This window comes from Diplotaxodon limnothrissa, linkage group LG7 (assembly GCF_057381915.1).
Source record: "Diplotaxodon limnothrissa isolate DT_005_m linkage group LG7, D_limnothrissa_male_GT1.1, whole genome shotgun sequence".
Lineage (NCBI taxonomy): Eukaryota > Metazoa > Chordata > Actinopteri > Cichliformes > Cichlidae > Diplotaxodon > Diplotaxodon limnothrissa.
This window is the reverse complement of record NC_140602.1, coordinates 49099907-49112335: the sequence shown is the minus strand read 5'-3', so window position 1 is coordinate 49112335 and position 12429 is coordinate 49099907. Positions and strand designations below refer to the sequence as shown.

The 12429-nt window shown below is 37.7% G+C and overlaps 1 protein-coding gene across 1 annotated transcript in view; it reads left to right on the top strand.

Moving 5' to 3' along the window:
- brinp1 (bone morphogenetic protein/retinoic acid inducible neural-specific 1) overlaps positions 1 to 12429 on the top strand; it is an 82872-nt gene that overhangs the window by 39415 nt on the left and 31028 nt on the right. The window contains exon 4 of the mRNA XM_085358326.1: positions 12134 to 12239. Coding sequence (XP_085214452.1) covers positions 12134 to 12239 — 106 coding nt within the window. The remainder of the gene's footprint in view (positions 1 to 12133; positions 12240 to 12429) is intronic.

Below are 12429 nucleotides of genomic sequence, written 5' to 3'. Positions count from 1 at the left end.
TAGAGACAAAATACTGTTAATCTGACTATCTGCAGGTATTACATGCTTACATACACACGTAGTTACTGTCCCTCCATTTAGAAAGGCAGAGGCGTCACGATGTAATTATTTTATGTGTAGTTGTTTTTTTCCTGTGTAATAATATTCAACATTGCTATCAATACGTTTTTCAAAAAATGCCTCTCTGTGCAAAATGAGTTCAAAAACATAAACAGCTGTGGGATACTGTTTGTCTGTGATTTGAACCGGGCAACAGATCGTGGCAGGATCAGCCTGATGTTATTTGGATCCCGCTGTAACTTTACAGTATAAAGAGCTAACATCTCCAAAATGTCAGGAGTAGTTAGTCATTATGAGAAGTGTTTGTGAACTAAAAATCAAGAATGTGGGATACTGTTTGTCCGTGATTTGAACAGCCCAGCGCTGCTCCCAACGAAGGGAAAACCAATTCTGCAGGGGAGACCTACCTCGGCACTTGTGCAGGTGACACCAAAGCGAAGATATGCTTCACCATATTTTCTAGTCTTTAGCTTAGAATAAAGTTGGTTTGGAAACATATTCAGCGATGTTTCATCTCCTGCTTTGCGTTTGTGTGGGCGCCCCATGCTAGCAGTGTCCAAGCATTTTTTTTCCCCCTTTTCATACCGCACCCCCTCTGCAATGGCTCTGCGCCCACCCCCCACCCCAATAGAAATATGTGGTGACTAGATTAGAGTCCTTGCCCTTTGCATGTAGTTTCCTATTTTATTATTATATTGATTTACTGGAACTATTTGGGCATCAGCCTTTCTGCAGTGGGTGTGTTACACCCAGCAAGTAAGAGTGCTTGGGGTGTGAGGGGGAGACTTTTTAAGAATATCAACTTCTTTCTTTTTTACTCCACAGAGTAGCAATTGGCTATAATTTGTACTTTTGTTTAGGAATATTATAACTGGAGAGTGTCCGGATAGCTTGTCTTAATGGCTAGGGCTGCCACGATTAGTCGACTAGTCACGATTACGTCGACGATTAAGGAATTTAATTTTCGGAGACGTCTGTTACCCACCAGCTTGATAGCTAGAGGGTTCGAGGCTCACTAGAGCCGGCGAGAACAGCCTATTCCCGGCACATCATTTTCAACCCCCCCGCGGTCTTTCGCTACTCAGGGTAAACATGATATATAAGTCACTCGGATAATTTAAAAATGTTATTGTTTGGCTTTTTTCAGTGTTTTATTTGTTCCTCAGTAAATTGGTTTGGCTGAGATTAAAGTTATAGTTTTTACACAGCTGAACAAACGTCAAACAGAAAACTGATTAAACAGAAGTGTGAAATGGTAGAGAATTTACTCTAGTGTCCTGTTATGTTTTACATTGAACGAACAGACGGCCGAGTTTATTAAACTCCACCGAGACAATCTGCAAATTTCATTAAAAGTTTAATAAACTATCATCTTGTCTTTATTTTTAGTTGGCACATACCTTAAACACTTAAAGCTGTAAACTAATGATAGTTATATAAGAGGAGATGCTGCTGGTGCAATAAGCTGTACGTTTTACATCCAATGGATGCATGATCTGATTAGTCGACTAATCGCAAAAATAATCGGTGACTAGTCGACTATCAAAATAATCGTTCGTGGCAGCCCTATTAATGGCACATGATACCAGTATCATGTTTGAGAAGTAGCAGACTGTTTTCTGATGGACCCATGTAAAATCAGGAGCACTTTCTCTCACATGAAAGCTGTTTACTATATTCTATTGTATGCTATTATTTGCTTTTTAATGCACACACATTTGCACATCTTTTAAGAGTAAAGAGGTGCATACTTAATTGTATTGTTTTTAGGGAAATCTGTGTTAAAAACACCTAAAACAGTGGCTGAGCATGTGCTAAAAATGTAAAAATACATTCAGCATTATATACTGTATATTTTTTAGTAATACTAATAACATTGGTAATATATGTTAACCTTGTCTGATATTCAAAATGCAAAACATATTCAAAACAAAATGCATTTAGGATGAATCTGTATTTTCCTTTTACTTGACTAAAAATAAAGGCAGCCTAAATTGCAGTTCTCCAGTCACGTCGGCTGCAGACAGACAGTGATCAAAATGTGCAGTGGAAGCAAAGTCCATCAGAAGGCACGGATCTATAAACACAGAGAACAAGGGCTTTGCTCCTCCAATATTGATTTAGTATGGCTGTAAGTCCTGCTTTGGAGTGCAAACTTACAATCAGGATAAAAAACATGCATCAATACAGCAGAAATGTTTTCCACATTTCCCATCTGCAGGTAAGCAGGTTGAAAGTCAGTTCCGTTGAAATAGTTTGTAAAATGTTCAAAATCTGACCTCTGTGAGATTCAATATTTAATACATTTATTCACTATTAGTTCATTCAGCATCTGTCTAACACTCTTATTACCCTGAGGATTTATAGTAGCTTGAATACACACAGTCTCATGAAAACGTATTTTTTATTCTTACCTGGGTTATCTTTTTGTACTCTTTTTGTACCTTCAAACAAATATTGTTTTTTTAAAGCACTGTATATATCAATTATTTTGAACTATGAATTCATGGATTTAATATTATACTTAAATTTCTAATGTGAAGGGCAAAATAAATAAGTAGCTTTGTATTGTATTTGTATTATGTGACATATTTCCACAGTGTATAAGTCTGGAACGATAGATGGCAAAACAACTGTATCCTTAAGACACAATTGAAATGATTATGAAAGCTACAGACAACTAATGTGTCTCTACTGAAAGAACTGTCCTCCACATTGGAGAATGAAGAATTTTCTTAAAATGAAAACCAAGTTTCTGTCAATTGTCTGCCTAATCGAATAGCCAATTTAACAAAGAGGATGAGACAGACCCTCAGCCAGCAGTAGAACAGCTCCATCAACAGTGTTTATATGGATATTCGTTGTGACGGGCATTCATGAGAAAGATGCTGGTGCCCTGACTGCCCTGCTCAGAGAATCACCAGAGAAGTGCGACAGCTTCTAAAGTCTTGTATGTGTTTCTTACCGTGATATATTATTATATGAGTCAAATACAAATTTCCCTGTGAAGACAGCAAATGACCTTGAACATGGGTCTATTTTGTATATTTTAATTTAGTTTGATCAAGATGATAAAAAGTTGTTTTTCTTCTTCCCTACTTTTTCATTGCTGTTGTTTCTTTGTTTTTGTTTCACTCTCACTCACATTGTCTTTGATAGGATTCATATCAACAGGAAAGGTAACAAAAGTATTCTAGAAAATGTAATCACTTGCAAAAATCAGAATTACTACGAGAAATAAGACGCACACATTTTTAAAACACCGTACTCTTATACACTCTGAATACACTCTCTATTAAGTTATACAGGTATACACATTATACAGATATAGAATGCTGCCAGATACACTGATTCCATACCTAAATCCTCATATGATTTTAAGTAAGAAAGAAAAAGAAAATCAATGATCTGCAGCACCGTAAATCAGAATTTATGCTGTGTATGACTTTGGCAAGCAATACTTGATTAACTGTGTCATTATCAGACTACTAATGAGGCGGCAGAACAGCACGTGAACATCAGGACAGCCAGCAGGGTATATCACAATCAATCTTTGATGACATCAGACATCTGTGCAGGCACTAATGCAAAGCTTCCTCATTATAAACGTAGTTTTTTTCATCAATGAGAAATACAAACAGTTGTTTGATTGTTATTGGACTCCTACAGGTTGCACATGCTGTGCAAGTTACAATGGTTGGAATACTAAAACACATAGAACACTATTAATCTTTAATAAGAAAATTTCCCTAGGACCACTGATTGTATTGCTAAATAAAATTTGGTAATCAAAATCACTGATGGAAAAATGGTTACATTTGGCTAAAGTAGACATGGTCTAATGGTGAAATTTATCACAGGAAAAAAAAAAGCCCAACAGCATGGCACTGATTCTATATGTCTCTAAAACTCTACCGAATGGATGTTTCCATGACGTTTTTACTCATTTGGTCTTTTAGCTGGGTTTGGCTGAGGTTACCGCTGTTACATACATGTCAGCTCAAAATGTTCAATTAATTTGAGATCTAGTAACTGCAAATGTTTAGAAGATAGAGTAGGACAACTTGTTTGCCAGCCTAGCTGTAAAGGGGCATGGTTAGCGGCTTAGCTAAGTGCTGTCTTGCCAATTTATTTTGGCAGTTAGCCTGTTACTTGTGTCAGTTGTTTCAGAGGTTTTTGTATACATCCAGTCTTAGAGGAACATAGGCACTGAATTCTTACAGATGCCCACTCCACAATTGTGACATAGTGCAGTGAGTATGACATTTTAGAGCCTCTGCCACAAACCGGTCCTTTGAGTCCAATGCAGCTATTATGAGTTGGAGATGGATTATACTCCCTGAAGTGAAGATGTAGAAAAATATGTTGACTTGGATAGATGATTAAAGGGGACAAACCTACCACAGACTACAAGCTATAACATAGATAGCAAAGTGGCAATTTGTGAATGAAATGGTTATCAAGAGGGCGGGGAAATGCTCAACAAGATCGATTATTTTGTGCAAATAAAGAGAAACACACTCAAGAAGCAATGGAAACGGTATAAGATTGCTACTAAAAAGACCGCAGGGTGGTAGATATGATATCCCCCCCCACTCCTTCAGTGTGTACCCTAATGATTCTTCAAATCCCCCCCAAATTCTCAACAAGCTCAAAGCCAATTATCATTACAATACACAGCACTTTCTGGATCATTGCATGAACTTAAGGCACCTGGCAAGACAGCAGAAGACTACACAGGTAAAGACGAACAACTGCTCCTGGCACTGTGGTTAGCACCACCACACATTACTGGTTGAGTATTCACTGTAGTACATGCATGGGAAACCCTTTTGACGTGCTCCACAATGTAAATCTCTTTACTGCCAAGACACTGAAAGAACTGCAAGGCACATGCAAAAATTGAGTTTTTTTTAGTGTTCCTTCACCTATAACCACCAAATCCCAAATGAGCGGCTATTGCCAGGCCCATCCCTCTCCTGGGGATGTATCAAAGAAGTATTTCATCAGGTGAGATTGCTGCCTGAAGATCGGCCTATATAGTGATTTCTTGGGTGTGAGAGACTCTACTACCTAGAGTGTGTGAGTTGATCCTCCTGTTTGGGAATATGTGTTCACCAGGTGGTGCCCTATATATACTCCATAGCTAATGGCTATGCATTATCACAACCATCAGGGAAATGATGACTGTTCTATCAAGCACTTCAAAGTAAACAACTAGCTTCTGTTTGCCAGAAAGACCAAAGATGTCATCAACAAACAGAGGGGCTTATTAACTTATTAATGACTTGTTAGCTGTGTCATTAGCCGTTTACCCAAGAAGATCATCAGCTAAACATACAGACATGTACCCCATACACCTGCCCTGGGACTGTGCTGGTCATCCCACATCCCACAGATACGCTGTGCTATAAACTAAATTGCTTTCCTCCCTTTGCCCCCATTTCTCACAGGATTTACTATGAGGGTCAAGGTTCTTTTTCACCAAATCTTGGACAAAAAGCAGTAGTGGAATGACCTTTTAGACAATAACATGCTTACAGCAATGGAAATTTGCTAACATGACCTGCAACACTTGGATGACAAAAGACTGTCTTGCTGCTATGTGAGTGCAGCTCTTGACCGTGCAGCCAGTAAGTGGGAGATTTACATCTTCTGAAATATACCCTGGGATACCTGCTCACAGACAGGAAATAGGATACAGGTGATAACTCAGAAAAACATCCTATTAATTTGTAATAACCATTTCCTCTAAAGGGATAGCGAATCCAGTTCATGCCAGCCAAACCCCCAATGCATAAGTTGTTCACTACTAACCATTTCCCTCTATGTAAGGGTCGACACTGTTCTTTCTGGCAGTCATCTGATCATGCGCTGCACAGAGTTCATTCAGTTGTTCTTTTTCACACACGCATCATCTCCAACATCCAACCCTTGAAGCAATTCCCATAGATCTATTTGCAGATTTAATTTAGCCGCTTTTCAAATTGAAACTCTAGCCAGTCCAGCTGTGTTTGTGATTGAAACTCATGCCATCTGTGCCCCAACAATAAACCCTCTTTCAAAGTCTTTCGCTCTTGCATCTTGAGACAAGACCAGAATCCCTTTGGGCAGCTAAGCATTTCATCCATGACACAGCATCTATCCAAATGTTAACTGTTTAACTGTATCATACATTGAGCATGTATGGTTATTTAGGTTTATCGTTTAGTTTGTGATCCACTGGGATGTTTCAGTGCAAAGAGTTGTCTTCATAAAAAATGTAATGGCTATACGTAAGATTTAAGCTCATTCTTTAGATATTATATGGCATCTAAAATACTTTTGGTTAATGTAATTGTAATGCCCTGTGATCATTAATGAGACTTTATGATGAGTGTAAGTCAGCAATATAGTTTGAAAGTAAAGTCCAATTCTAATGAATTACTTTAAAAATGCTATTATATAAACATTTCTAGGCACTATGTAAGGGTTATTAGCAATTATATGATAAATATAATTGCTGCATATGTAGAATAATGCTACCTAAAAGCAGTGCAATGCTAAACTTATACATATGTTATTTCAACCAGTTACACTATTAAAACTTTGCTAAAAGCTGCCATTAATGGGTATAAACATTTTTTCAATCATATATCAATTCATTACTATCATTATTTTTAAGGTACTTATATGTATTTATATGACCTTCTTACAAAACGTTAGTGAGGTTTTTCCCCACTGTGCATAAAATCATACCTTGCTGATAGAAAAAAGATGACATATGGTTGTTTGTCTTTGTGTGGCTGAACTTCATTGCTGCAAGCTAGGACTCCAGTGGGGAGGGAGGGTCATTTAGGAATGAAAATAAGATACCCAATGGAGTGTTTTAATAGAAAGAAAATGTCAATTTTACGAATGAGTGTGTTCCCGTGGAAATGTGTGATTATGCAGCAAGACGTATGATGAGGAACTGGCTGTGTGAATGTGTGCTTGCATGCTATCTTGACTGTATGTGAGTCTGCATGTGACTGAGCGGCTGACTGTGTCGCGTACTCTATAGTCATTCATGCATGAAGTGTGCAAGTGTGCATTCCTACAGGGTGTGCTTACTGCATCCCTCACAAGGTCACCTATCCAAACAGTTACTCTGGGCAGATTTACACCAGCAATCAATATGCACATTTCCTGATGATGCTGCAGTGCTGTGGGTGGTGGTAGTGTACCAGCAAGAGTCATATGATCCTTTTTCTCATCTCTCAGTCTAGTCTTGTGAGCCTTGTGTAGGGCAAGAGAAATTTAACATGTATACAATATGACCCAGATTTCTGTCGTCTGCAGAAGCCAAGTTCGGAGCAGTTTACATCTAATTTGCATTTGCCACAAGCAAGCATGACAGATTTTATATTCAGTGTTGCTTGAGTTACAACACTCGAGGGTGCCAAGTTTATAATTAGAAATGCCCTAAAGTTGATCTTTTTTTTTTCCGTATCACTTAAAACTAAAGAGTTACATTAATAATGTCTTTTACACTTGACACATTTAGATATTTAGATATTCATACAGAGAATTTTATAAATGTTCAAGGGAAATGTGCTACTACAGAAAAAAAAACGTGGTTGCTCCGTGCCTCCAGTGTGACTTAGAGGAACACTCTAGCCACACGAAAAATGATATGAAGTAGGCAGAAAAGTGTCCTGAGAGAGTTTTCACTACCAGGGTGAAGAATTACAGAGGAGCACGTCTCTTCTTTTCTATGTAGCCATAAATAGCAAGTCATTAAGAAAATGGCATGTGATGGGCAGATTAGGATGGTGCAGCAGAAGAGACGTGTAATGAAGACAGTTGAACCTTACAGTAATCTTCCCTGTCCCACTCACCCATCTTATTGCCTCATACATTGTTTTCCTTATCTCACATAGCTTCAAACCACCTTTTATTTCTCCTTGTTCTTTCTTGCAACGGAGACTAGAATAATGTGTGGTTTGGTTTCAGAGAAACATCCTTTTCAGTATAGCAGTATAGAAGTAAGATCATACTACTCCCATGACAACTTCAAGGAATTGTAGAAATAATGACAGCTTCCTATGCTGTGTAATTTTAATGAACCTGACAAAAAGTGATTTTATTGCACGCTGAAGCAGTCGATACACACTGAATCATATGTAGAGATAGGGAGATGTTTTAGGTGACAAATGACAAAGTTATCTAATACAAGGCATAAGGGGACGGTATTATGATACATCTGGAGAGATGTATTAATAAAAAGATAGGTATACACTGGCCTAAACTCATGGATGCATTTACCTTTTGATACATGTGTGCACAAACTATGAGCAAAGCTCACATAATAGCAGTTTTACAGCTACCTTTTCCGTGTTTTATCCCTAATAATTCACAGTGCTTTAGAGTCTATTTTGTATAATAATTTTATATGAGATTCTTTTTTTCCATTGCACAGTTTTCACGAAATGACCTTTACCTATGATTTTAACTGCCAAATGTTCCTCTTTGTATTAAAGAAATTCCAGTTGGCGCTTAATGAAAGGCAGGTACATTAGAAAGGTCAGCTATAGATGTGAAGTGAATGGGCCTGTGTGCTGGAAAGGCAGATACCCAATTAAAGCAAGTTAACTAGGCCAATTCAAATCAAATAAAGTGAGAAAGATGACGGACTATAAATACATAGCTTGAGATGTAAACGTGCAAATCAAAATTTTCAGATGTGCTTGAGGTCAAAATGTTTCATGGGGTAGCTACTTAGCCACTGATCATTACATATGCAACCGGTTCCCAAGAAACAAGCAACATGATTGAGTCTGAATGCACAGACACACTGTATGCAAACACACACGTTACCCACAAGTACCCACACATACTACATGCACCTGATGTACTGCAGCTGCATGGTATGTATATCATGAAGCTATATTTTGCATTTTGAAATACAGAGAACTTTGCACAGGAAAAACGTAGGTTTTTTTTTTTTTTTTTTTTTTTTTAATATATGGGGCTCGGGGAATAATATATGTGCATTAAGTCACCAACAGAACCTGCAACTTTAGATCTCCTGTGCATTATCTCTTATTTACTTGGTTAGATGATTTTCTTGGTGACAGATGACAATTAGATGGTTGTTCCAGAACTATGGTTTCTGTCTGTGGACTGTTATACAGTCCGGGCCCAGTGGGATTCCACTGTTGTGTTCTGCTTAATAATCCAAATCCTCTAAGTCCCCCTTGGCCCACTTCAGTCCTTTGATTGCTCCTTGTATTTTTATTACGTTACACTCCATTTTCATAATCTGGTGCATAGCATTCTTATGGTGTGTGGTGGAGAAAATGAAAAGACAGAGCCTAACAAGTAATGCACTACGCTCTCCTAAGGTCATCCAGATTACAAGGGTCAGTCTCTAATCCTTAAAGCCGGGTGTGCTCTTAATTTGGAACCATAATTCTTGGAGCAAATAACTCCATAGAAAAATGGCTGTGAAGAAAAATGGCAAGAAGCAAGTGTTCATATATATGCACACAATTTGTGTGAGAGTAAAGATCTAAATATGCCTTAGCTTGCCCATGAAATCACCTATTTTGTCACATGGGAGATGTCCCGAAGTGACAGGGGACAGATATCCACCTTTGTTCAGTCACCCTGGGTCGTGCAATACAACCTTTTGAAGGAGGTCATTCATTTCACAATAAGAACAACAAAAAGGGAGGAAAAGAGCTGGGTCAGCAAAAATGTGAATGGCACAGTGTGACTGCGTCGTTCTGTTATCAGTTCAGATGCACACATTAGTCAAGTGCACCTCAGCACCTCAAAACTTCAAAACCTTTGCCATTCAATTCTTTATTTCTTTTAACCAAACTAATGAATTGTGGCTAAAAACTGCAAGGAGGTGATCATTATTACCTCATTAATAGTTTTTAAAAGTCATACATGCTAACCTTTGTTGAAAGGAAATTTCTTTGAATGTGATTCAAATTAAACTGGAATAAGCCCTTATATTATGAAGACAGTAAAATGTGAATTTCTAATCTGGAAAGCAGGAGTTCAGTTACTTACAGTGCTGTAAACAGCAGGTACTGTATGCGTTTTAATTTAAAATAGTAAAGCTTCAGTGGATCAACCACTTTTTCCCATTTGTACCTTAAAGGAAAAGACCAGTAAAACATTTGGTGGTAGAAATACCAGAATGCTAGCGTGACATTTTTAAATAGTATTTCCAATCTCTGTATGTTTCTTTCACACTCCATTCATTTAATTTCAGTCATTAAAATGTTGTATATTTTTAACAAATAATATGCAACAATGGCATACCGTAATCTACAGATAAAGAATGTCAGCGTTATCGTCAAATATGAAGAACAAACAAAACAAAAACAAAAAAGCTATTGCATCTCTAGCATGTGCCCTAATATAGCAAGATTTATTCAAGAGCATATTGATTGAATATGAAGATTATATAGTTCTACTCCAGTCTGTCCCTGTCTGTCTTCTGATTTTGCCGCCTGATGCCAGGGGTAGATTTACATCTGTCTAATTTCGTGCTTGTCAGCCCACCATCTGGTATGGTATCAAAATTAAAGACAGGAAAAAATGATATCACACTGTCAATCACACACACACACACACACAAATGTGCAATATAAGTTACTGAAGCTGTCTGTGGTGAAAATTCATCTCACAACAGATATGAATGTGATGGTTCTGCGTCTTGACCCAGTGTTTTGAATCTTGTTTAATCATTATTGTGTGAGTGTCTTATGTTTCCTCGTTTAGTTTTCTTGCACTTATGATTGCATTTTTCTCTGTGGTTTTGGTTTAGTTCCCTTTAGTGTTTCCCTTCCCCTGTGTTTTGTCCTCAGTGTGTCCTGTAGATGTCAGTCTTGTTGTCATGCCATGTCATCTCGTAGCCTTTGTCTCTGTGTTCTGTCTTCAACGTTCCCTCAGCCTCCCCAGCCTGTCTAAAGCCCTCTGTGGATACAAAAGCTCACCTTGTTTTTCACACATTTTAATGAGTTCAGTTTTAAATCATTTTTGTTTGCAATATATAATCTTGTAAGGGCACAAAACTTTTTAAATTGGCATAATCTCAAACCAAATCTAAAAATGAAGCATTGATACAATATGTAAAATATTCTAAGAAGTTGCATTTCAATCCAAACCGTGATATATTCTCAATCCAAATATTTTTCACTGTTCAAAGGCAGGTTTGTCTGCGCCTCCTCTACCCCACATAGCTCCTAACAAATATTATTGCACTATTTAAAACTGGAAACAGTCTTTTATGTCAGGAATTTCAGGGATCTTTTTGCTTAAATGGGTAGTTTCAGAAGCCCTTCCATCATATCAGATGTTGGAATGTGTAAAAATGACTAATTTGAGGACTTGCAACATGTGGATCATTGTTTGCAAATTTTGTTGCTTTGTTTAAATTTCTTTATATTTATTGATTCATTTGTTATGCCTCTGAGATAAAAAGATTCTTTCAAAATCCTTGACACAGGTTTGACTAAGCCAGGCTAGATTTCTGATTTCAATACTTTCTGTTATGCTTACATTGTTTTATTTTTGTTCCGTTCTCTATTTTTTTGTCATAGATAAAGATGTTTATTGTTTTGTTGTTTGGAACAGAACAATCCCATAGTTCAAAAATATTCCTCCTGCAAAACAGCTTAATTTCTCCCCCCCCCCAAAAGATCGCATCCTTGTGGCAAGATGAACATCAGCCTTGTGGAAAAATAACCGAGTCAGTTAGTTCTCAATACATTATTTGCCTGTTGGTGTAATAACAATAGTGTGAATGCTGTACAGTCTGTACATATGAGAGTCTAAGTAGCTCAAACATAATAATACACCTAAACATTGTTAAAGGGTGGTTTGTTGTGTGATGGCTTCTTTTAAATGAGGAATACTTCATCGAGCAGAGTACAGTGAAAGCACAATAGATGAAACAAAGATATGTAGTCGTGTAATAGTGTAGTAATACTTGAACACAACGGGCACGCAGACGTTTGTATGCCCGCACGCACACAAGTACAGAAAGTGAATCTGATATGTGTTTTTCATTTGAGTCCTAATTCTCTTGCAGGTGACAGAGACACGGACGGGCCCGCTGGGATGCAGTAGCTATGACAATCTGGACTCAGTTAGCTCAATCCTTCTGCAGAGCCCTGAGAGCAAGCTTCATCTACAAGGTAAACACTGCCCACATTCATCCCCAGAATGCTGGCTGTCACAAAGAAGGAGGGTCAAACTCTCGCTTGACCTCTAAAATGAAATGACATCTATACACTTAGATGAAATAGTCTGAGGTGGACTAAAGAAATGGCTTGTGGTTTCTGAAGAATTGAAAGTCAATGCATTTTTTAATTGGCACTGGGATGG